Source organism: Chiloscyllium punctatum, chromosome 26, assembly GCF_047496795.1.
Source record: "Chiloscyllium punctatum isolate Juve2018m chromosome 26, sChiPun1.3, whole genome shotgun sequence".
In the NCBI taxonomy this organism is placed as follows: domain Eukaryota; kingdom Metazoa; phylum Chordata; class Chondrichthyes; order Orectolobiformes; family Hemiscylliidae; genus Chiloscyllium; species Chiloscyllium punctatum.
The window spans coordinates 8130748-8155341 of record NC_092764.1 but is presented as its reverse complement, the minus strand read 5'-3'; the positions used below and the strand labels follow the sequence as shown (position 1 = coordinate 8155341).

Here is a 24594-nt window from a genome sequence, read left to right as displayed (position 1 = left end):
AAGTCATGAAGCAGAAAGAGAAGAATATGGAGAAGATTGGACAGGGGGAAGGGGTTATGAAATCCTCACAGTGTGCTGACACAATTTGATCAAAAGTCAGAAGGAATTAGTTATTTACAGCATAAGGACATCAGAATGAAGCATGGTGGTAGTGTGAGATACAACCATGGAAGGCTAGTAAAAGACAGTTGAACACAGACATGAAAAGAGACCCATCCACTTATCAACAAAGGATGGTAATTGGAAGGTGAAACATTACTGACATTTCTCCTCAGCAGCTGTACCCAACCAGCTCCTGCATGAGCCCTTATCTACCAACTCAAGACACTCCAGAATGGTCTCTAGAATCTTCCGGGTCATTATTTCTCGTCTTCAATATCTTCCCTCAGGAAAAGTAAACATGGATTCGCAGGAACCCTCTATCCTTGCAATCACCATCTCTACTGCAGCCAACAGTTAGTCTTTCACAGTTTACCCTCTGCAGCTCATACAGAATGGGGAGAGAGTTACCCATATGTAAATTTTAGCCCAAAAAATGTTAATCTGAAATTCCCTGGCATTCCTTGACCTTACACCCACCAGGGCTGTCCAGAAAAATAGATTTGAATCTTCTTCAGAATGTTACAGCTGAATCAAACAGTTCCTGGAGCTGAGTGAGGCTTCAGTGTCATCAGTATATTGTATTTAATCCACCTTACAATGCTTATCAATCCATTCCTATTTAAACGAAACAGCCCATTCTCCAAGGCACAATGTTTGGCCTAAAATATGACCCTGTTAGATTGGACTGGTGAAGAAATGGGTGGGGCCATCACTTTATTTTTGTCTGAGGCTGATCAAAGCAATCCATCTGCCTACTCAATCAGATTTCTCAGTTGACCCCCCCCCCCCTCCCCTTTCTGTCATCCTGCATTCCCATTCTGTAGATAATTAAACCAGAAAAAATATAGCATCTCTAAGGTCCTATTTTCTTGATTGCTTCACATTGATTGGGAGCTTCCTTATCAGATTACTGTAAGACTGGTTATTCCAAATGAATGTCATTAAAATCTTATTAGCTCCCAATCACTTGTGATAATAGAGTCAAGCAATGATCAGAATATCCCTTTTTCTAATTAGGCTCTGTGATACTCATGATTAAAAGCAGGGTTATAGAGGTCACGGGGAGATGAAATAAAGAGCAGCAGAATTATTCTCCCTGAGACTGAAGTGATAAATGGTTAGCGTCTCTGCAGCCTGACAGGGCTTTTGGTGCAGTTAGTGATCAGACTGCAATTGAAGGCTGAGGTGCCCCCAACCCCCAACACCTCCAAAGACTGCACCGCAATAAATTATATCATCCAAGGCAATCTCTCACTGCTCCGGAGGTGTGGAAAGTAATCAGCAAAGGCTGAACACGCTGCTCTGGGACAGAGAAATCTCTCAGAATGCGGTCTATTACACTTCTGCAGTAATGGATCTCTGAGGGCTACCTTAACAGAAAGGTGGGTCTTTCATTTAGCATAAAGTTTGAATGATGGCATCTGACATTGCAACATTTCATGAGCACTGTCCTGTCCTGTTCTGTTCTGCCAGGGTCAGAGACTTGGGCTCATGCCTTTCTCAGACTCCGTGGCCAGAATGTTGGTCCAGTGGAATGGTTGGGGGGTGGAGGGGGGGCATGTTTGCAGAGGAGAGATGGTGTGGACGGGGTGAACGGGGGGGGGGCACGGAATGACAGAGCATGGGTCCGGAGAGGTCACCCAGACAGAATATGGATGGGAGGATGAGAATGTGTGAGTGAAGAGACAGAAGGAGACAGGGAGAAGGAGGACACTGCAGCATTGACAGTGGAGAGATGACACACAGGAATGTGACATCAAGAATATGCAGGGAGGGCAGTGGCAGAGGGGTAAAAGCAGTGGGAGAGGGGTAATGGCAGTGGGGAGAAGGGCAAAGGCTGTGGGGAGAGGGGTGAAGGCAACGGGAGAGAAGGATGCCTGGTCAGGATGTAAACAAGGACACAATGGAAATTGGGGTAGAAGCAGATTGCTGCAGAGAGAAAGTTCTGAGGGGTATGAGGTGCCAAAGGAGGAGGGGGAGAGGTTGAGGGACAGGACAGTAAATGCATTAGCGTAGATTTATACTTCAGTCACAACATTAAAATCTACTCAAGGAAAAGACAGGTCGTTCTGCTTTCAAGTGCTTTTTGTTAATGCTATAACGAGATTGACGAATTGGGACACTGTTTCGAAAGCACGAACTTTTAAAGCGTGTATCGGTTATAATGTGACTCCGGCCCCATTAATTTAAATGGTGCTTCCATTACGCGATATTCTTATAACACAAGAATTGCACAAGAATGGAACTAACAAATTATAGTAGAACCGGCTGTGTATGCTGAGTATATTACTGTAAACTGATGCTTGAAAACATGGGGTGGTCTTGGGGAGGGATGGAATTACATCTGAATGGGGTCAGTTGTGGGTTGGACATTGCACTCACTCCTACTATCTATCTCCACTAACGTTAATTATCACCCCTTTACTGTTCACCCCACTGGCATATTCAGGGGATAATAATAACTCAAGTAGGATAGGAAACATCTCCAGTCATTTTGTTCATAAACTAAACACAGAGAAAACCCAAAAACACCTTCTGCTGGCTGTACCACATGCTAACCCTGTTCACTCATCACTATCCTTCAAGCTCGCTGCTTTCTGAGCTAGAGGTTCCGTCATTTTAAATTCTCATCCTTGATTTCAAACCATACCTCACCCTCACCAGTTTCTGTTACCTCCACCAGCCCCACAAGTCTTCAAGGTCTCTGCAGAACTCCGCCTCTCGACTCTGCAGCATCCTTAATGTTAATCACTCCACTACTGGCTGTCTTTGCTTTCACAGCTTGAGTCTTAAGCTTTGCAATTGCCCTAAATCTCTCCTTTATCCTTTATTCTTTATTCACTTAGGGGCTGTGGGCATCACTGGCTGGGGCAGCATCTATCGCCTATTCCTAGTTGACCCTTGAGAAGGTGGTGGTGAGCTGCCATCTTGAACCGCTGCAGCCCACGTGCTGTGGGTTGAACCACAATCCCCTTAGGGAGGGAATTCCAGGATTTTGACCCAGTGACAGTGAAGGAATGGTGATATATTTCCAATTCAGGATGCTGAATGGCTTGGAGGAAAATGTGAGGGATGTGGTGTTCACATGTATCTGCTGTCTGGGTCCTTCTGGATGGAAGTGGGTTTGGAAGTCATTTCTAACTTATTACTAAACAATCTGTTCAGACATGTCATGATGCACCTCTGGGACAGATGATTCTTGAACATGGGCCTCCTACCCAGAGATAGGGATGTTACTACTGCACTACAAACATCCCTTAAAACCTTCTTCTCTGCATGAGCCTTTGAACAACAGCCTTAAATCTCCTTTCATGATTTGTGTTGAAGTTTTCATTGATAATTGCTCTTTATTCTTTGTGATATGTTTTATTATCTTAGAGACACGTTAAGACATGAAAGCTGTTCTTTGAGGCAGAGCTAAAGCTCAGCAGTTTACCTGTGCTCTGTGTTATTGTGAAGTTTGGATTTGGAGAAATGCTAAAGGTCATCCTGGGTCCATTTGCACTTTCATCCTTGTCCACAGCATGAATTGTCTGGATGAGCTGTAATTAAAGAGTCAGACAATTAATATCTAATCAATATTTGGAAATCAGGATTAATGAACACTTACTTTTCTCAGTCTGAAAATGGTTTAATTTTTGTCTGAAGATTAGATAATCACTTTTGCATGTTACCACTCCCAAAGCAATGAGTTTACAAACCATGACAAGATACTTGACAACCCTTGACAATAAGGTGTGGCGTCGAGGAACCTGAGCAAAACTGGAATCTATGGTAATCAGGGGGGAAACTCTTCACAGGTTTGGAGTCCTTGGAAGGGAAGATAGTTGTGGTTGTTGGAGGTCAGTCACTTGAGCTCCAGGTCATCTTCTCAGAAGATCCTCAGGGTGGTGTCCTAGGTCCAAGTATCTTCAACTGTTTCATCAATGACTTTTCCTCCATTGTAAGGTCAGAAGTGGGGATGTTTGCAGATGACTACACAATGCTCAGCACCATATGCAACTCCTCAGATACTGAAACAGTCCATGTTCAAAAGCAACAAGATCTGGACAAAATCCAGGCTTGGGCTGAGTAGTGACAAGTGATATTCATTCCATACAAATGCCAGGTAATGGCCACCTTTAATAAAGACAATCTAACCATAGTTCTTTAAGATTCAATGGCATTGTCATCTCTGAATCCCCTACTAATAATATCCTGGGAGATTACTATGGACAGATGACTACTGGACTGCCAGATAAATAGAAGAGCTACAATAACAAGTCAGAGATTAGAAATACTGCAGTGAGTAACCCACTTCCTCACTTTCCAAAGCCTGTCCAACATCAGCAAGGAATAACTCAAACATATGTTGCAATACTTCCCTGGAAGAATGTAGTTCCAACAACAGTCAAGCAATTTGATACAATCCAGGGCAAAGCAGCCTATTTGATTGGCACCACCACCACCGCCACCACATCAAGCACTATAGCAGTGGTCATCATCAACAGGATGCACTGCAGAAATTCAGGAAGGCTCCTCAGACTGCACCTTCCAATGCACCTTTACCATCTCGAAGGACAAGGGCAGCAGATACATGGGAACATCACCCCATGCAAGTTCCCCTCCAAGCCACTCATCATCCTGACTTGGAAATGTATTGCTGTTGCAAAGAACTTATCTTTATTTTTTTTTTCTGATTGGGAAGGGATTAATGTTGTTTGTTCCAACAACACAGGAAGATTTCTGCAGATGGACTGGCACCAGCAGGTCTGTACAAAGTGAGATTCGGCTGGTAACTAGTATCTGGTCCATGGCCTGGTGACCACATTTTCATGGCAAAGGGTTTCTTCCTTGACAGCTGCTATATGATTGGCTCCCAAGTGCTGGAACAGCATGTGGTTCTGAATGATATAGCCAGAAGCCTTCAGATCTCCAAAATATGAGGTACTGTTTCTCTATCTCTGTCATAGAAGATACCTTAATGCTTGATGAAAGCCAGTTTATTCCCCTTCATTAGTTACAATAAGTTGTAGCTTTTAACCAATAGTCAAGGGATTGTACAATTTGTGAACCAGTTGCTGTCTGTAAGGAAGTGTAAATTACCTGGACAAGAGAAATAATTGAACAGCAAGTTCTGTCAAGCAAATGGATCACCTCAGCAAACCATATAGACAGGGCCATTAAACCGCCATCCCAATTTTGCCCTCCACCATAATACCAATGTTTTTGTCTTTCCCTATGTATGTGGAGTGGTAGGTTTATCAGGGAATTAAAGAGTTTAATTAGTAGAATTATATATCAACAATTCATAATTACGTCCATGTCGCTAGAATCTATTTGTGTTAAGTACAAGAACATTGTCTATGCTTTCCATTAACCTGAATTGTAGAAGAAAGATAAACTGGGGAATTTTGTGTGCTATGTTAAAGTCTTTAAGTTTTGTGCTGATTCTGGATACAATGAGGCTTGATTTGCATGGTGCTAACCCAGAGAGGCTTGACACCATTCCTTCACTGTCACTGGGTCAAATTCCTGGGATTCCCTCCATAACAACATTCTGGGTCTACCTACACCAAACAGACGGCAGTGGTTCAAGAAGGCAGCTCACCCCCACCTTCTCAAGGGGCAACTTAGGATGGGCAATAAATGCTGGGCCCAGCCAGTGACATCCACATCCCCTGAATGAATAATGAATGTATAAGATTCTGAAGGAATTTGACAAGAGTAGCTGCTGAAAGGATGTTATATGTGGGAGAGTCCAGAACTAGTGGCATTGTTTATGAAATAAGGAATCTCTCATTAAGGCCAATTACAAAGTGAGAAATATGTCATATAATCAAACAGAGACAGTACAGCTTCATGTGGGAGAAATCACAATTGATGAATTGATTAGTCTTGCTTCAGAAAGAAACAAGCAGAAACAATAAAGGGGAGCCAGTCGATGTAATATATATTTGAATTTCCCAAAGGCATTGGATGAGGATGAGGTTGCTTAATAAGACAAAAGTCTATGATGTTGAGGATAGTATATTAGGTTGGGTAGGGGATTGGCTAACTCACAGATGATAAGAGAGATGTGATAAGGGGTACATTTTCAGGCTGGCAATCTATTAACTAGTGGAGTGCTGCAGGGAACAAATATCCCTACAATATGGAAACAGGCTCTTCAGCACAACAAGTCCACAGTGACCCTCCAAAGAATATCCCATCCAGACCTATTCCCCTAATCTATTACTCTACATTTCCCCTGACAATACATCTAATGTACACATCCCTGAACACTATGGGCAATTTAGCATGGCCAATTCACCTGACCTGCACATCTTTGGACTGTGGGAGGAAACTGGAGCATCCAGAGGAAACCCACACAGACACGGGGAGAATGTGCAAACTCCACACAGACAGTTGCCTGAGGCAGGAATTGAACTTGGGTCCCTGGCGCTGTGAGGCAGCAGTGCTAACCACTGAGCCACCGTGGTGCCCCATAATTAATTTCTATATTTATTCAAACATAAATGAGAAAAGTGAACGTTGCATAGCCAAGCTTATAGATGACATTAAAAAAGTGGGAAAGCAAGGCAAAAAGAGCAAACGGATATAGACAGGTTAAGTGAGTTGGTAAAATCTTAGTAAATGGCATATATTGTGGAAAATTATGGGGTTATGCACTTTGACAGGAAGAATAGAGGGGTTGTGTATTATTTAATTAGAGAAAGATAACAGAAAGCTACAGCACAGAAGGATTTGGGGGTCTTCATGTATGAATCACAAAGAATCCAAGTTCAACAGGTAATCAGGAAGGCACATAGAATGTTGGCATTTATTTTAAAGGGAATGAAATATAAAAATAGGGACGTATTGCTAAATCTGTACAAGATGCTAGTCGGAGCACAGCTAGAATGCTGTGAACAGTTTTTGGCTCCTTATCTGAGGAGGGATGTACAGGTATTTGGGGGCAGTCCAGAGAAGGTTCACGAGGGTGATCCTGGATATGGAGTGATTTTCTTATGGGGAGACATTGAGTTTTCTAGGATGCACCTATTGGAGTTTGAACAGACACAAGGAGACTTCATATTAGCTTCTTGGTGGGATAGACAGGGTAGATGTGGAGAGGAATAAAAACAGAAGTTGCTTAAAAAGTTCAATAGGTTTCTGAGGAAGAGCTACTTGACCTGAAAGTTAATTCTGATTTTTCTCCACAGATGCTGCCAGACCGGCTGAGCTTTTCCAGCAACTTATGTTTTTAGTGAGTTTTGAGAAGATTTGTAGTTCAGGTTGAGGTTTTGGATGTAGGTTTGCTCACTGAACTGGAAGGTTCATTTCCAGACATTTTGTCACCCTACTAGGTAATATCTTCAGTGGGCCTCAGGCGAAACACTGCTGATAATTCCTGCTTTCTATTTTCAGGATAAAGAACACCAACTAGCCACAAAAAGACATGACTCTCTCTTACTAATATCCTCACACCACTTCGACTGGGACAACACTCCATCCTAGGACAAGCCTAACAAAGACACACACGAGAATTCCTAGAGGCATGGCATTCCAACCGAAACTCTATCAACAAACACATCGAGTTAGACCCCACCTACCACCCCCTAAGGAAAGGAACAGGAAGTGACTTCACCACAGGAAATAACATCACCTGAGGAAATGACATTATCAACCCAAAGAATCCAAACATCTATATAGAAAGTAGCAGTTATCAGCAGTGCTTCACCTGAGGCCCACTGAAGATGTAACCTAGTAAGCTGACGAAATGTCTGGAAATGAACCTTCCAGCTCAGAGAGCAAACCTATATCCAATTTATGTTTCTTTTTCTGATACAAAACATCTGCAGTTCTTTCGGTAGACTTGGAGAGATTGATTCCCCTTGTGGATAAGTCTAGGACCAGAGGGCGTCATCTCAGAGTAAGAGTTTGCTCATTTAAGACAGAGATGAGCAGAAATTTATTCTGCTAGATAGTAGTCGATCTGTTGAATTTTTATTGGTCAGGCAGAGAGAAACTAGCTTGTTTAGTACATTTGAATTTTTAGGGTTATGGACAAAATACAGGAAAGTGGAGTTGAGGATTCTCAGAAACAAAAACAGAAGTTGCTGAAAAAGCTCAGCAGGCCTGGAAGCATCTGTGAAGAGAAATCAGAGTTAACATTTTGGGTTCGATAACCCTTCCTCAGAACTGATGGTAGCGAGGAAAATTTCGATTTATAGGCGGAAGATAGAGTGAGGTGAGGGAATGAATAAACAATCAGTGGGGATAGAGCTCAAAGAGAGAGAGAGGACAACAGTTGAACAGACAAAAGTGTCAATAATGATCTGGCTGAGAGGGTGAATAGCTGTTAATGTGGACTGTTAGTGGCTAACGATACTAGTGTGTTATGGCAGACTGTGTGATAACAAGGCCTGGTGTGTGGGTAGAGGGTTTGGACATGGGAGAGTTCAGGCCCTGAAGTTATTAAACTCGATATAGAATCCAGAGGGCTGCAGGGACCCAAGTGGGAAATGAGGTGTAACAGTCTCCATTAACAGTTATTCACCCTCCCAGCCAGATCATCATCCACTTCTTTATCTGCCCAACTGTCCTTCTCTCTCTTTGGGTTCTATTCCCATCCATCATTTACTCCTTATTCTCTCTCCCCACGCCCTATCTTCTGCCTATAATCCAACACTTTCCTAGCTACCACCAGACTTAAAACGTTAATTTTGATTTCTCTGCGAAGACGCTGCCGCAGTGGATGAGCTTTTCCAACAACTTCTGCTTTTGTTTCTGATTCACAGCATCCACAGCTCTTTTGGTTCATCATTGAGGAGGATCAGATCAGAGATGATCTCATTGAATGGTGGAGCAGACTTGAGGGGCTGAATGGCCTACCTCTGCCCCTACCTCTTACAGACCAAGGTCAGTAAAGGAATTTTTTTCTCCAACACGTGAGTTTGTGGAATTTTTCCCCCAAAGGTTGAAACTCCAGGTATTTTCCAATACTCTCAAAACACTCAACAATGCTGAGAAATCCAACCAGATTATTTGAAATTGCCAACGATACTCACCTTTCCTGTCTTTGCGTTTTCACACATATCCACTTCATAAGGTTTGGCAAACTCTGGTGCGTTGTCATTAATGTCCTGGATTTTGATAGCTACCTGAGCACGTGAAGTCTGGAGTTGGCTGTCTGTGAAGAAGGTAAGATTTATTAATAAGCAAACAATGTACAAAGGAAGGAAAAAAAAGCTAACATCAACCACAGGGCAATCAACGGAGCCAAATCTGGAGTGAAATTTAAACTCATGCTTATCTTATCAACTCAGAGAATTGCTGGAGAAACTCAGCAGGTCTGGAAGCATTTCTGGAGTGAGAAATTGAGTTAATCTTTTGAGACCAGCACGGCTTCTTTAGAACAATTGACCCACAAAAATGCTCCCCTCTCAGAACAAAGCTTAGAGACAGGACTAAATATGGTCTGTGTGGGAAGTGGCTCAGGGAAGGTGTGATAAGCTCTCAGGATCAGTTGAAGTCTCAGAGTCAGGTGAATGGGTTTTCATTCCAACATAATTGCCCACGGTAATTCAAAATCAAGCTTCAAATTTAAATGATAGTCTGTAACACAGACAGTAGCTGATGGACAACCCCAATTCTGACTGAAATCTGGACTCCATGTTTCACTGGCTTAGCAGTTTTGTGCCAACCGTAACAGGTGCAACATCTGAAAAAATAGGATGAATTCAGTTAAAATTTATTCAAGATTGAATGAGGAGCTGAAAGGTCAACAAGAACAGCACTTAGATATGAAATACTGCATTCAGTTCTTTGGGAAAGTAACTTCAACATGCCAAAGTTAACCTGAAATCAATGCCATAGAAACTAAAGACTTGTAAGCTATACTGCACTGAAAAGCAATCTAGTGGTCACACACAGTAACATTTTGCCACAATGACAATGACTTGTCATTTGATATTGTGATCTTACTCACAGGAAGTTTTGACCAGATTAGTGCTTAGCCAAGTGCTAATCAGATGGAGCATTCCTCAGGTCAACCAAGCTGTTTGTTGGAAATGGTAACCCCGAATTACTAGAGCATTGAAGAGAGTGTGTTTGTGTGTGTGTCTGTGTGTGTGTGTCTGTCTGTCTGTCTATCTATCTATCTGTCTGTCTGTTTCTGTGTGTGTGTGTGTGTGTGTGTGTGTCTGTCTGTCTGTCTATCTGTCTATCTATCTGTCTGTTTCTGTGTGTGTGTGCCCATTTGTGCATGTATGAGTTAATGTGCGTGTGTATCTGTTTGTGTGTCTTGTGTGCATGTGTGAGTGTGTGTCTGTGTGTGTGTGTCTGTGTGTGTGTGGTGTGTGTCTGTGTGTGTGGCAAGCTGTGTTTATTGCTATAAGTTCAAACATAAATCCGAATCAAGATAGTAACTATTTGCCCTGTCTAAATATTTAGCTCAGTTCAGACTGAAGGAATGTCTATTCAAAGTTAATTGCTTCTTAACCAGAACTTGATAAGGGAATTGATATAGAGGACAGTAATAGTTTCATGCAGCAAGTGTTCATTGAGTTGCAGTAGGTCTTGTGGGAAAACGGGTAATGCTGGATCAGTTAACTGGATGGCCAGCATGCATCAGATTGGTTCTAACAGAGAACCCAACTGGTTCCCCAACTGGGGAATATTTTGGATCTGTCCTCTTCACTCTCCAGTTGAAGATCTCTGGGGGTTGAGCCTGCTTTTGGAAAGGGAACTGAAGAAAAATAATTTACTCTCCTCAGAAATTACCTGGTTAGATGGATTCACCTGAGCATTATTTGGCACTGCAGTGGACATGTGCACCACAGCTTGAAATAGCTTTCTGATGTTTAAGGCTTTGATGCTTGTAATTACAGACCAGACCCCAAAATTGACCTTTATAATGAATAGAGGAAACTTTAAAAAAAAATTATCACACCTCTTAAGCTGCTAGTGTCACTGGCAGAATTTTTAATTTTTTAAATATATAATCAAAGTGTTTTAATAGACCAGACTAATGGTGTTCTTGCACTGAAGAATAATTTATAAATGGTTCTAGCAGCCAGTTTTTGTGAATTTAAAAATAAAGTTAATTTTTGTCACAATGTGTCCTGAAGGTTTAAAAGTTGATGTCTCAGACAAATTAACATGCACACAAAGATTACATGCTAATGAAAAAAGCATAAAAATGATTGAATGTGGAATCATTTCAGTCACTTTTGTAATAGGCCTGTAGTTTCTTGGATGAATTGAAGTCTTAGCTGGTGTAGAGAGTCTTGTAAAAGCAAAAGATTTTCAGTAGCTACTTTTCATTTAATTGGTGGGAGATCATCGGTCAGGTGAACCTGAAGTTGGAACAAACTTGGCTGCACATTGGTTTTTCAGCTGATCCAGTCATTTTTCAGATAGTGTTTCACATGACATCTGTCTCAGAACACACTTTGATGCTACTTTTGAAAGCAAGCAACAGGCGTAACTTCTTTAACCCATGTGACTTGTCCTAAGACCAAAGTCTTTTTCAAAATTAAGTGATGTGTTAAGCCAATAAACACCGTGCCTTGTGGCTTTTCATAGCTTGTGAGTTTTGAGAGAGCCAAGTATTTAATGGGTACTAGCGGAGCCATCATTATATAATGGAAGGTTGATAAGATTCATTTCATTTTCACCTCACATTCATGGTTCAACGGATCCATTGTCCAGATTAAAGTAGAATGATGTGTTGGTATAATCTGGACTTGTTTGTTGGTGGTTCACCTTTAAGCAAAGGAACTCTAGAATTTCATAAGTGGCTGTGATGGTCCATATTTAGTTAGGTACTTGCTTTTCAGGTCTGTCTGCAGTTGTAAAAATGCAATTTTAAGATTTATAACACCTTCCTGTCTACACTGGGCATGACAATAAGATATAGCAATATGGAACAGAAGCCATTCAGCCAGTCATTAATGTGCCAGCCTAAAAAGAGCTATCAAATCTGATCCCATTATCCAGCTTCGCAGGCCACAACACTTCATGTAGATCTGTGGGTGCTTAAAAATGGATGAGCATATCTGCTGTACCGCTATTAATCAGTGACTTCCAGACCCCTAGCACTTTAAGTGAAAACATTTCTACCACATTACCTCCGATATCTCTACAAATTCCTTTAAATCTGTGCCTCCTATTTAGTGATGCCTTTCTTACCCTAACAGGCCCTTCCAATCCACATTGTCCAAGTCTCTTACAATTTTATTACATTTCCCTTCAGACTCCGCAGTTCTGAAGAAAACAAAGTCAACCTATCCAATCTGTTGTCAGAGTGAAAACTGTCTATTCCTTCTCAATCTCCCCTGTACCTTCTCAAGTGGACCTGCATTCTTCTTGTGAAGTGCTGAGCAGTATTGTACGTCCTACTCTTGTCTCGGTCGATAAGTGTGGCGCTGGAAAAGCACAGCTGGTCAGGCAGCATCCGAGGAGCAGGAGAGTTGACATTTCGACTGGAATGCTAATAAGGTGTCAGAACTCTGTCCAGTGTTCTCACACAATTCCAGCACAATCTCCCTGCCCTTAGCACTCTAGTTCTCAGGCAACGAAGGAATGTGCTCCATATGTTTTTTTTGACTACCTCAACATGAGGCCAGCACAGTGGCTCTGTGGTTAGAACTGCTACCTCACAGAGCTAGGGTCCTGGGTTTGATTCCACCCTCAGGCAACTGCCTGTGTGGAGTTTACACGCACTCTCCATGTCTGTGTGGGTTTCCTCTGGTTTTCTCCCAACAGTCCAAAGATGTGCAGGTTAGCTGGATTACTATGGGAACTACAGGGTGACATGGATGGGGTGGGATGCTATTTGGAGGGTCAGTGTGGACTCAATAGGCTGAACAGGCAAAAGTGAGGACTGCAGATGCACCCTGGTACCTCAATAGGCTGAATAGCCTGCTTCCAAAAAATTAGGGAGTCTATGATTCTCTCCTAAATGTTCTGCTACCTTTCAGTTCTCCCACACCTTTCAAAATGCTACCATTTATTGTCTGCAAATCCTTGTTTGTCCTCCCCGAATGCATAATCTCTCTGAACTGAATTCCTTTTGATATTTGCTGCACTCCCTCCCCCCTCCCCGCCCCCACCCTGACCAGGTCATTGATATCCCCCTGCAGCCCACAGCTTTCATCAACACTTCCAAACTTATATATTACGTGCAACACCGAATGCTGCAATAAAGAGGCTTTTATTTCCACAGGCTCAATATGAAATGGCAATGAGCTATGCAACCATCTGTTTCACTGTCAGCGCTCTCGATTCTGAATGAAGAGGTTGGTAATGCTAATCCCATCCCAGGGAATTGTACACACAATGTACACTCACACCCCAGTACTGCTCCATGAACCTCCTGCTGGTAACCAAGTCCCCATTTCCTTCTCTGATGTACCCATGCACTAATTCAAACAAAAACGAGAATTCTTCCAGGATCATTTAACCTTCAAACAACATCACTCCAAACAGAATACCCAGTTGTTACGTCACAGTGGCAGCTTGCTGTTGCAAACTGGATTGAGTGATTCCCTACAATATGACAGTGACTGTACATCAAACTGCTTTCTCTGCCAAGAGGAGATCCCAAACGTCCAAAACTAAACCACTCATACCCATCGAAACTGAGAAAACATGGCTAGGCCATTCAGCCCTCCCAGCCTGCTCTGTTATTCAATACAAGAGAAAGTGAGGACTGCAGATGCTGGAGAGTCAGAGTCAAAAAGTGTGGCACTGGAAGAGCACAGCAGGTCAGGCAACAGCAAGGGTGGCACGGTGGCTCAGTGGTTAGCACTGCTGCCTCACAGCACCAGGGACCTCGGTTCAAATCCAGCCTCAGGCAACTGTCTGTGTGGAGTTTGCGCGCTCTCCCTGTGTCTGCGAGGGTTTCTTCCCACAGTCCAAAAAATGTGCAGGTTAGGGTGAATTGGCCATTCTAAATTGCCCATAGTGTTAGGGGTATTAGTCAGGGGTAAATGTAGGGGAATGAGTCTCGGTAGGTTACTCTTTCGAAGGTCAGTGTGAACTTGTTGGGCCGAAGGGCCTTTTTCCACACTGTAGGGAATATAACCTGAGGAGCAGGGGAGTTGACGTTTCAGGCATGACCTTTTCATCTTTCCTGATGAAATGGTCAACTCTCCTGTTTCTCAGTTGCTGCCTGACCTGCTGTGCTTTTCCAGCGCCACACTTTTTGACTTTGTTATTCCCTTTAGCTTTAAGAACTATTTTGTAGTGATTGGAACTAGGTGGATCACATTGACAATGAGATCCCTGATTGGGGTTGTTATCCTAGGCCAATCAGGAACCCCCGGCTGACTGAGATAAACAGGGGATTTAGAATCTCCTCACTTTAGGGACTGACTCCAAGCTGGCTGGCCACAGCCAGTGTACTGTGCACGTGTAAATAAAGGAGGAGAAAGTGAGGACTGCAGATGCTGGAAATCAGAGCTGAAAATGTGTTGCTGGAAAAGCACAGCAGGTCAGGCAGCATCCAAGGAACAGGAGAATCGACGTTTCGGGCATCAACCCCTCTTCAGGAATGAGGAAAGTGTGTCCAGCAGGCTAAGATAAAAGGTAGGGAGGAGGGACTTGGGGGAGGGGCGTTGGGAATGCGATAGGTGGAGGGAGGTCAAGGTGAGGGTGATAGGCCGGAGTGAGGTGGGGGCGGAGAGATCAGGAAGAAGATTGCAGGTTAGGAAGGCGGTGCTGAGTTCGAGGGATTTGACTGAGACAAGGTGGGGGGAGGGGAAATGAGGAAACTGGAGAAATCTGAGTTCATCCCTTGTGGTTGGAGGGTTCCCAGGCGGAAGATGAGGCGCTCTTCCTCCAACCGTCATGTTGCCATGGTCTGGCGATGGAGGAGTCCAAGGACCTGCATGTCCTTGGTGGAGTGGGAGGGGGAGTTGAAGTGTTGGGCTACGGGGTGGTTGGGTTGGTTGGTCCGAGTGTCTAAAGGGTGACTTGGTGATGGGATACCGGCCTCTGGGCAGTTATTTCATATATCTAACTCCATCTTGGAAACTCAGAATCAATTATTTCTCCTTGAATTTAAACAAGTGTCCAATTTTGAGTCTGAATCATTAGTTGGTCTCAGCTGAGGCACCTGTAGAGGACACTGTCATTCACACTCGCCACAACAGGAGAGGTTGAGTTTGATCAGAACTCCAACTCTTGTAGACTCGATCCTGCTTTCCAGCAACTGAAATTAAATTAGTCTGTTTGTAACCACGGTGTCACATATTTGCACCATCATTGCCATCATCCGTCTCTGCCTTTATCATATTGTTTGACTGATCTCGTAACAATCAGCTGGTCTACACGTAGAAATCTCATTGGCTATGTGTAGGTTTCACTATCTCTACATGGCCTTGGTGAACATCCCACATTCTAGTTTCAATGAAAATGCAATCAGTGAAAACACATCTGCACACCAAGTCTTCTTGACTCGCCACCCAGGCATCTATACAGGTTTTCATTCAAAAAATACCAAGATTTTAAGCCTCATGCTATTTTTCAAATCCATCCTTGGTTTATCCCCTTCCCACCTCCGTAACTCTTCCAGCCCCACAGCTCCCCGAGATCTCCGTGCACTTCTGAGTCTGGCCTCATGAGCAATCCTGATCTTAATCACTTCACCGTTGGTCCGCTACCACCCAGCCTCTCTTTGCCTATTCAGGCAGCCTGACTGCAATAGTTATTGTCAGACTTAAATAAGTTGGAGAGAGCCAAACTCCAACTTATTAACCTTACAAAGAAAAATGTACTGTCTGTCACACAAATGATTGATCTAGTATATGAATTTCGGTGACAGTGTAATGCCAGGTATGTAGGGTATATGTCCTAAGCACTGGCAGATCATATCAAACAGCATATCAAACAGCTGGTCATGACCAGCAAGATATTGACAGTATCCAGGGAGCCCACCTTTTCAAATTCCAAAGTAGGTATCTACAGCATTGGATGTGATGCTATGATAGGACAGCATTTGCTAAATAATCCCAAGTGATTAGATTAGATTAGATTAGATTACTTACAGTGTGGAAACAGGCCCTTCGGCCCAACAAGTCCACACCGCCCCGCCGAAGCGTAACCCACCCATACCCCTACATCTACATCTACCCCTTACCTAACACTACGGGCAATTTAGCATGGCCAATTCACCTGACCTGCACATCTTTGGACTGTGGGAGGAAACCGGAGCACCCGGAGGAAACCCACGCAGACACGGGGAGAACATGCAAACTCCACACAGTCAGTCGCCTGAGGCGGGAATTGAACCCGGGTCTAATTTTGCTGACCACCAATTTAGGATTGTCGTTTGACAATGTGCTGCCCCTTCGCACCTATTAGACGCTATGTTCATGAATACATGAGCCTCTGTTCTTTGCAGATGGAAAGAACATATACAGACACTGGACAAACTGGGCAAAGGCCATTCATTGGTTCATTCCTCGGGGCAATGCCTTGACCAATCAAATCGGCCTATCCAGTTTAAATTTAAACAAACCTTAGCCGCTATTATTTAACTGGCACGTTCTTGGAAGCCAACCTTCCATCCACGGAGTCCATTTACATTTCTCAGTGCCATAGAAAGGCTGCCAAATTCATCAAAGGCCCCTCCCACTCGGTAATGTTCTCTTAGAACTGGATGTAGGCTTTCTCTCTGAGCTGGAAGGTACAGTTTCAGACGTTTCATCACCTTACTAGGTAACATCTTCAATGAGCCTCTGGATGAAAACTCACTGATAATGTTACCCAGTATGGTGACGAAACATCTGAAAATAAACCTTTCAGCTCATCGAGCAAACTTACAACCAGAATCTCCACCTGAGCAACAAATCTTATCAAAACGCACTCTCTTACAACCTCTTCCATCAGGCAGAAGATGCAGAAGCTTGAACACATGCACAAACAGGCTCAAGAACAGCTTTTCCCCTGATGAATGGATCCTCTAACTTCAAATAATGTTGATCTTGCTTTGTGTAACTCCTATGTAGCTGCATCCTTGTATGCCTCACTCTATCTAAGTACCCCCCTGATTTGTATGTCTTTGTTTGCTATGATCTGCCTGTACTGTTCACCAAACAAAGCTTTTCACTGTGTTTAGGTTCACGTGACTACAATAAATCAAAACAATTCAAATGTACCAATCATTATCCATCTGCCAACCAATCAGCAGTCTTTTCTCAGACAACGTAAATTTATTGTCCACCATAACATGGGTATTTCCTGCAAATTGTCCTCTCAGGTGCAAGATGAAAAGGTTCAAAAAAATCTTTCTCAACAATACTTACAGAACATTTCTGCTCCTAGTAAACTGGGAGACCTCAGATTTACCTCCCAGCTCTGAGAGCCCATCCAGCGTCAGTCCTTCCAGTGTGAGTTCATCTTCTAGTCAATAATTGGCTCCTCCAGAGAAAATCAGGTTTCTAACTCAAAATTTAGCCCAGCAGTGCGCTTTAGCAGGAAAACTTCTGACATTTCGGTCTGCTTTGCTTATCGGTTGTATCAAACTGTTTAATGGGCACAGAAAAAAAATTTCCAGACTTGCAAGCAAAGCCAAGAAACAAATCTGACAGACAGCCTGATATATTTCCTGTTTTTCTTTTGGTTGTGGTGGTGGCAAGGGCGGCTCAGAAGTTAGCATGGCTGCCTCACAGTGCCAGGGACCCAGGTTGGATTCCAGTCTCGGACGACTGCCTGTGTGGAGTTTGCATGTTCTCCCCATGTCTGTGTGGGTTTCTTCCAGGTGCTCTGGTTTCCTCCCACAATCTAAGGATGTGTAGGCTAGGTAGATCGGTCATGCTAAATTACCCATAGTATTCAGGGATATGCAAGCTCGGTGGGTTAGCCATGGGAACGATAAGGGGGTGGGTCTGGGTGGTATGTCCTTCAGTGGCTTAGTGTGGGCTGAATGGCCTGTCTCCATACTGTAGGGAGTCTGTGTGCAGAAGCAATGGAAATATTCAGTATGCGTGCAGAGATTCAATTGGTACAGTTCACACTAAGATCTTTTGTTACTTTGCAGACAACAAATAGCCCAGGAGTCTTCTTCTATAAAAGCCGGAATAATGAAGAACTGACTGAGGGAATTTTCACTTGCACTGGGGAATTGGATCGTGCTTTCGGAGTGAGCCATAGAAACCTACGGAAGCTACAATCAGTGTAACAACTTTTCATGGTTTATAAATTATCTCAGCACAGGAGTGCGATACATAAAGTCTGTGACAAGAAATGTATGCGCTAAAGCAATAATATTACCACATATCTTTACATTTCCATTTTTACTGTGGTCTTCGTGTAAACACAAGATGAAGCTGCCTGCCTCTTTTCTCCAGCTGCAAATGCCTGACTAAGTGATTGAACGTTCCTCTGTCTCAGAACTGCAAACTATTGCCTCTGGTTCACTGAAGAAACAAACAGCTGAGTTTCAGCACCTGGAACCTTCGTTTTCCTATGATGGTAAACATAAAGGATCATATTTTCCAAAATGTAGGACAGTTAAGAAGCCAGGAACAACATTCCTAGAATGTCTGACTAGATAATTCTGAATAAAGGTTATTGACCTGCCTCAGGAACCTATTAATCTCTCACTAGCAGGTGCTGCGAGACCTGTGGGACATTTCTAGCATCTTCTAATTATATTCCAGATTTGCAGCATCTGTAGTATTTTGCATATCTACAGTGTAAGTGGCAAGGTTTGGGGGACACATTTCACCTTAATGTAAATCACACTTTAATAAACTGATTTCTGGGATAGCAGGATTGAAGAGAATATGAGGGACATAGAAGAGGGACTAGATCATTAAGTGATGAAGTGAGGAAGGATGACTTGGAGACAGTAACGGCTGCAGATGCTGGAAGTCAGAGTCTGTAGATGTGAATCTGGAAAAGCACAGCAGGTCAGACAGCATCCAAGGGGCAGGACAGGCAATGTTTTGGCCCATTAACTCTGATTACTCCCCACAGGTGCTGCCAGACCTACTGAGCCTTTCCAGCACTCTCTGTTATTGTTTCTACATCAGTTAGGACTGTATTCATATGGATATTGAATGAATGAGGGATCTTACAGAAATATAAAAATGTCTAACAGGACTAGACAGGGTAAACACAGGATGGATGTTCCTGGTGACCAGGAAATCAAGAACCATGGATCACAAGCTAAGGATACAGGGTAGCTCATTTAGGACGGCGATGAGGAGAAACTTCCTCACCCAGAGAAACATAGAAAATAGGTGCAGGACTTGGCCATTCGGCCCTTCGTGCCTGCACCACGAATCAATCTGATCATGGCTGATCCTGCAATCTCAGTATCCCATCCCCACCCTCTCCCCATTCCCCTTGATCCCGTTAGCTGCAAGGGCCACGTCCAGCCCCCTCTTGAATCTATCGAATGAACTGGCCCCAATAGCTTCCTGTGGGAGACAATTCACAACTCTCTGAGTGAGGAAATTCTTCATCATCTCAGTCCTAAATGGCTTACCCCTTATTCATAGACTGTGACCCCGTGTTCTGGACTTCCCCAACATTGGGAACATTCTTCCTGCATCTAGCCTGTCCAGAACCATCGGGATTTTATATATTTTTATGATATCCCCTCTCATTCTTCTAAATTCCAGCAAATATAAGCCCAGTCATTCCAGTCTTTCCTCATCTGACTGTCCTGCCAGCCCAAGCATGGAAGCCTGTGGAAGTCTCTGCCATAGAAAACAGTCGATGCTAAAACATTAGACATTTTCAAGAAGGAGTTAGATATTGTTCTTGTTGCGAAAGGGATCAAAGAGTATGGGGGAAAGTCAGGAACAGGGGAACTGAGTTGAATGATCATCCATAATCATATCATATCGTGGAACAGGCTTGAACTGCCGAATGGCCTACTCCTGTTTCACATGTTACACCAATCAACTAAATATTTCTCTGCTACCTCTTAAAGACACGACTTGTTGATCCGCCATATTCTGAAGCAATAGCAACTTCCAGAGGTAGAATATCAGGAACTCCTTAACTGACCTGTGCACAAATGATGCCACAGTCTAATCATCACCATGAATAAGAATTGACCTTTAAATGGATTTAATCCATGTTCACTAAAGTCTTAAAGAAAATTGACCAATATTTTATCATCTGAATAATGTATTTTGTTCTAAATGGGAACACTGTTCCTAGCCTTTCAAAAAAAAACACAGGCTCTGATTGGGTTCTTACAAGATGACAGTCACTGTGATTGGAAGACATGGGAAAAGATATACTTAATCAGATGGGAAGTTTTTTTGAGGTGTTCTGTGGTTATGGAAAATGCTAATTAAATGCAAGTCTGCCTTTCCCCTTGCCATGATGGGAGATTCACCACATACCTTACTTGTTACAAACTGGGACTTACAGCACGAGAGAATTGTGCCAAACATGACAGTTTTTGAACTCCAAATAATCTTTGAAAGTATTACTGCTCTCTCTGAATTCTTTTTATTTGTTTAAAGTGACCGAGGTGAAGCAATAAATATTTGTGAAAAAGCACCCATATAATAAATTTTAAACAAATTTAGAGCCTGGTGAAAGGATTGCAAACATTAGCTCATCTTTATTCCCTCATGGGAAATGGATGTCACTGGCAAGACCATCACCTGTTGTCCATCACCAACTGCCCTTGAACAGGGTAACTTGCTTGGCCATTTCAGAGGACAGTGTAGACAATACCAGGTAAGGACTGCCAATCCCCTTCTCCAAAGGACGTCAGTGAACTAGATGGTGATTTTACAACAACTGATGAGAGTTTCATGTGAACTATCATTGTGACTAGATTTCATCATCAGAATTTGTTAATTGAACTTAAATTCCACCAACTTGAAGGGTCAGGGTCTGAACTCACAGCACCAGGCTGCGGCAATGGATTAACAGATTAACAGTCCTTTATCTACGCCAAACGGACTGCAGCAGTTCAAGAAGGCAGCTCACCACCATCTTCTCAAGGGACAACTAGGGATGGGCAATCAATGCTGGCTCAGCCAGTGATGCCTATGTTCCATGAGTGATTACAAAATAGGATGATACCATGATGTGTGGTCTCAGACGTGGGTTTAAAGGAAGATTTCAAACATAAAACACAGAACTGCACAGCCCAGGAACGGGCCCTTCTGCCCGTGATGCTGTGCTGAACTTGGCACCAAATTAAACTAATAACTTCTGCCTATCCTTGATGCATACCCTTCCATCTCCTGCATACTCATGTCTTTATCCTTAACACCTGTATTGCAACTGTCCCCATCACCATCCCAGCAGCATGTTCCACACTCTGTGCACCTCACATCTGCTTTCAACTTCCTTCCTCTCATCTTAAGTGCACCCTATTATTAAACATTTCAACTCTGGGAAAAAGATTCTGGCCATCAACCTTAGCTTGCATTCCAAAATGCTATAAACTCCAATCAAGTCTCCCCTCAGCCTCCAACCCCCCCAGAGAAAACAACTCGGGTTTTTTGACTATTACTGTTAAGAAGTTGTCATCTTTCAACAAAGTAAATGGGTTGGGAGAGTTCATTTTATGACGCATTTTTAAAAAAACTCTCATGGGATGTAGACACTGTTGTCTGGGCTGGCTGTTATTTCCCATCCCTAATTGCTCCTTGTGAGGGCTACTTCAAAGGGCACCTTAGAGCCAGCCCTATCTTTGTGGATCTGGTGTGGTCAAATCAGATGAGAATAACAAATCTTCCCTCCCTAAAGGACATTAGTGAATCAAATGGGATTTTACAACAATTGGCAATGGTTTCATGGATATCCTGATGCTAGCCTTTTTAAAGTTAAAAAAAAATTCTTTTAATCACATCCAGATTTCACCTTCAGTCTTGTGGAATCTGAGCCCATTAATCTATGGAGTTGCAAAGCCAGGGACATTAACACTCCCCCACAGCTTCCACTTGGGTAGCTGTCCATGGACTATACATGGGCTGTGCAGGGTGGATGACAATCATAAATAGTCAAATTGTACATGGTGTGTGGAAACGATCCAATTGAGAAAATGGAATCCATCTTGCAGGCCCACGCTGAGGAAACGTGATAAGGCCTGAAGAAAAATAATGTGGGATAACACCAATTAAATTTTCGTGCTTTTGTGCTTCATTTTAGACAGAAATAGCTCACATTAAAGGAATGCCTTTCATAGCTTCAGGGCACCTTAAAGTACTTCAAAGCCAAAAAATGATTTTTGAAGAGCAGCGTTGACAAAATACAGCAGCCTATATTTACACAGCAAGATTGAAATTATAACAAATAGGGAACAGCGACCAGTCCATTCATTTCTGACAACTGTCTTTTAAGTCATTGTGTGTTTCTCCTTACTACTTGGTGAGTTCAGTGTTCAATTAAGAAAACACAACTTCCCTTCTCCCAGTTTATCTCCCCAAAGGTTCTACACAATCCATACTTTGCAAGTCTGAGGCATGGGGTTTGTTCCCCGGAGTCGCCATTTTAACAAGATCCTGTGGTATAATGAACAAAGAACAAAAAAAACCTTACAGCAGCACAGGAACAGGCCCATCGGCCCTCCAAGTCTGCACCAATCCAAATCTTCTGTCTAAACCTGTCACCTATTTTCTGAGGATCTGTGTCCCTCTGCTCCCTGCCCATTCATGTATCTGTCCTGATACATCTTAAATGACGCTATCGTGCCCGCCTCTACCACCTCCACTGGCAACGCATTGCAGGCACCCACCACCCTCTATGTAAAGAATTTTCCACACATATCTCTCTTAAACTTTTCCCCTCTCACTTTGAACTCATGACTCATAGTAATTGAGACCACCCCACTCTGAGAAAAAGCTTCTTGCCATCCACCCTGTCTATACTTCTCATGATTTTGTAGACCTCAATCAGGTCCCCCCTCAACCTCCATCTTTCTAATTAAAATAATCCTAATTACAGAATCTCTCTTCAGAGTTAGCACCCTCCATACCAGGCAACATCCTGGTGAACCTCCTCTGCGCCCTCTCCAAAGCATTCACATCCTTTTGGTAATATGACAACCAGAGCTGTACGCAGTATTCCAAATGTGGCTGAACCAAAGTCCTACACAACCATAACATGACATGTCAACCTTTGTACTCAATACCCCAGCAGATGAAGGAAAGCATGCTGTATGCCTTCTTGACCACTCTGTCGACCTGCGTTGCCATCTGCGGGGTGCAATGAACCTGAACATCCAGATCTATCTGTACATTAATTTTCCCCAGGGCTTCCCAATGGTGGCATCTCTACCGCTAACTTCGGAAACCTAGGTTCAATTCCCACCTGCTCCAGGAGTGTGTAATACCATCTCTGAATGGGTTGATTAGAGAATAGTTTTTTTTAACCCAGCAACAGTAAAAACTGGGATACAGTTGCTGTGACATATAGCTTCTATACACTCCTCAATACCTCGATCACATAAAACAATTAACAGAAACAGAAACAAACAAATCAGAAAATGATCAAACAGTTTGGCTCACCCACAACCCTATCTCTTCAACAATGAACAAGAGTTGTTCGATTGGTTCTTTGAGAAGGTTTCTAGATTGTTCCATAGCCTCTCCCCACCCCATGCTTTATGCTGCTTCATTCTGATTCCCACATTGTTGACATCAAGGCTCTGAAGCCAACTTAGATGCAGTCCAATGTGCACTAATTCCCAACACATAGGGCCTAGGACAGTGGAAATCAGTCTTTGTATCCCACATAGATTCTTCAATTCCCTGGAATTTTGCTCAGGCCCAGATTGAGTGTGGTAACCTCAAGACAATCTTCTAGGAGAAAGTGAGGACTGCAGATGCTGGAGATCAGAGCTGAAAATGTGTTGCTGGAAAAACGCAGCAGGTCAGGCAGCATCCAAGGAGCAGGAGAATCGACGTTTCGGGCATGAGCCATTCCTGAAGAAGGGCTCATGCCCAAAACGTCGATTCTCCTGTTCCTTGGATGCTGCCTGACCTGCTGCGCTTTTCCAGCAACACAATTTCACCTCAAGACAATCCTCAATGTGGAACCTCAACCACAGTTCTGCCTTCGACCTTGGTGAACTAGACAGTCATGTCAACACTATTGGACTATCCAGTAGGTCTGCGTAGATGTTCTGGAGAGATATGAATTCAAACCTCCCCAAGGCAACTGGGAGAATTAAAATTGAATTATTTTAATTTATCAATCTAGAATTAAGCATTCATTTCATTAATAATGATGATGAAATCATTGGATTGTTGTTTAAACTCATTTGGATTGTTAATTATCTTTCCAGGAAGGAAATCACTCATCCTTACCCAGCCTGGCCCATGTGTGATTCCAGACCAACAGTAATGTGTTTGACTTCAGTGTATATGTAAGCTACTCACTTGTAACAAAACGATGACAGAGAAAGACTATGATTGGCTACCTAGACCACATGGGCAGCACTTCAATAGGGTACTTGCCAGGGATGGGTAATAAATGCTGGCCTTGCTAGTGATGCTCACATTCCAAGAAAAAAATGTTTAGAAGTACAAAGTATAG

The 24594-nt window shown here is 43.0% G+C and overlaps 1 protein-coding gene across 3 annotated transcripts in view; it reads right to left on the bottom strand.

The window, feature by feature from the left end:
* The window catches only part of cdh11 (cadherin 11, type 2, OB-cadherin (osteoblast)), a 238661-nt gene that overhangs the window by 23641 nt on the left and 190426 nt on the right, over positions 1 to 24594 (bottom strand). For all 3 annotated transcript variants that reach the window (XM_072595837.1, XM_072595835.1, XM_072595836.1), the window contains 2 exons: positions 9135 to 9256; positions 3539 to 3644 (listed from right to left, as the gene is read on the bottom strand). In XM_072595837.1, the coding sequence (XP_072451938.1) occupies positions 3539 to 3644; positions 9135 to 9256 (228 nt within the window). The remainder of the gene's footprint in view (positions 1 to 3538; positions 3645 to 9134; positions 9257 to 24594) is intronic.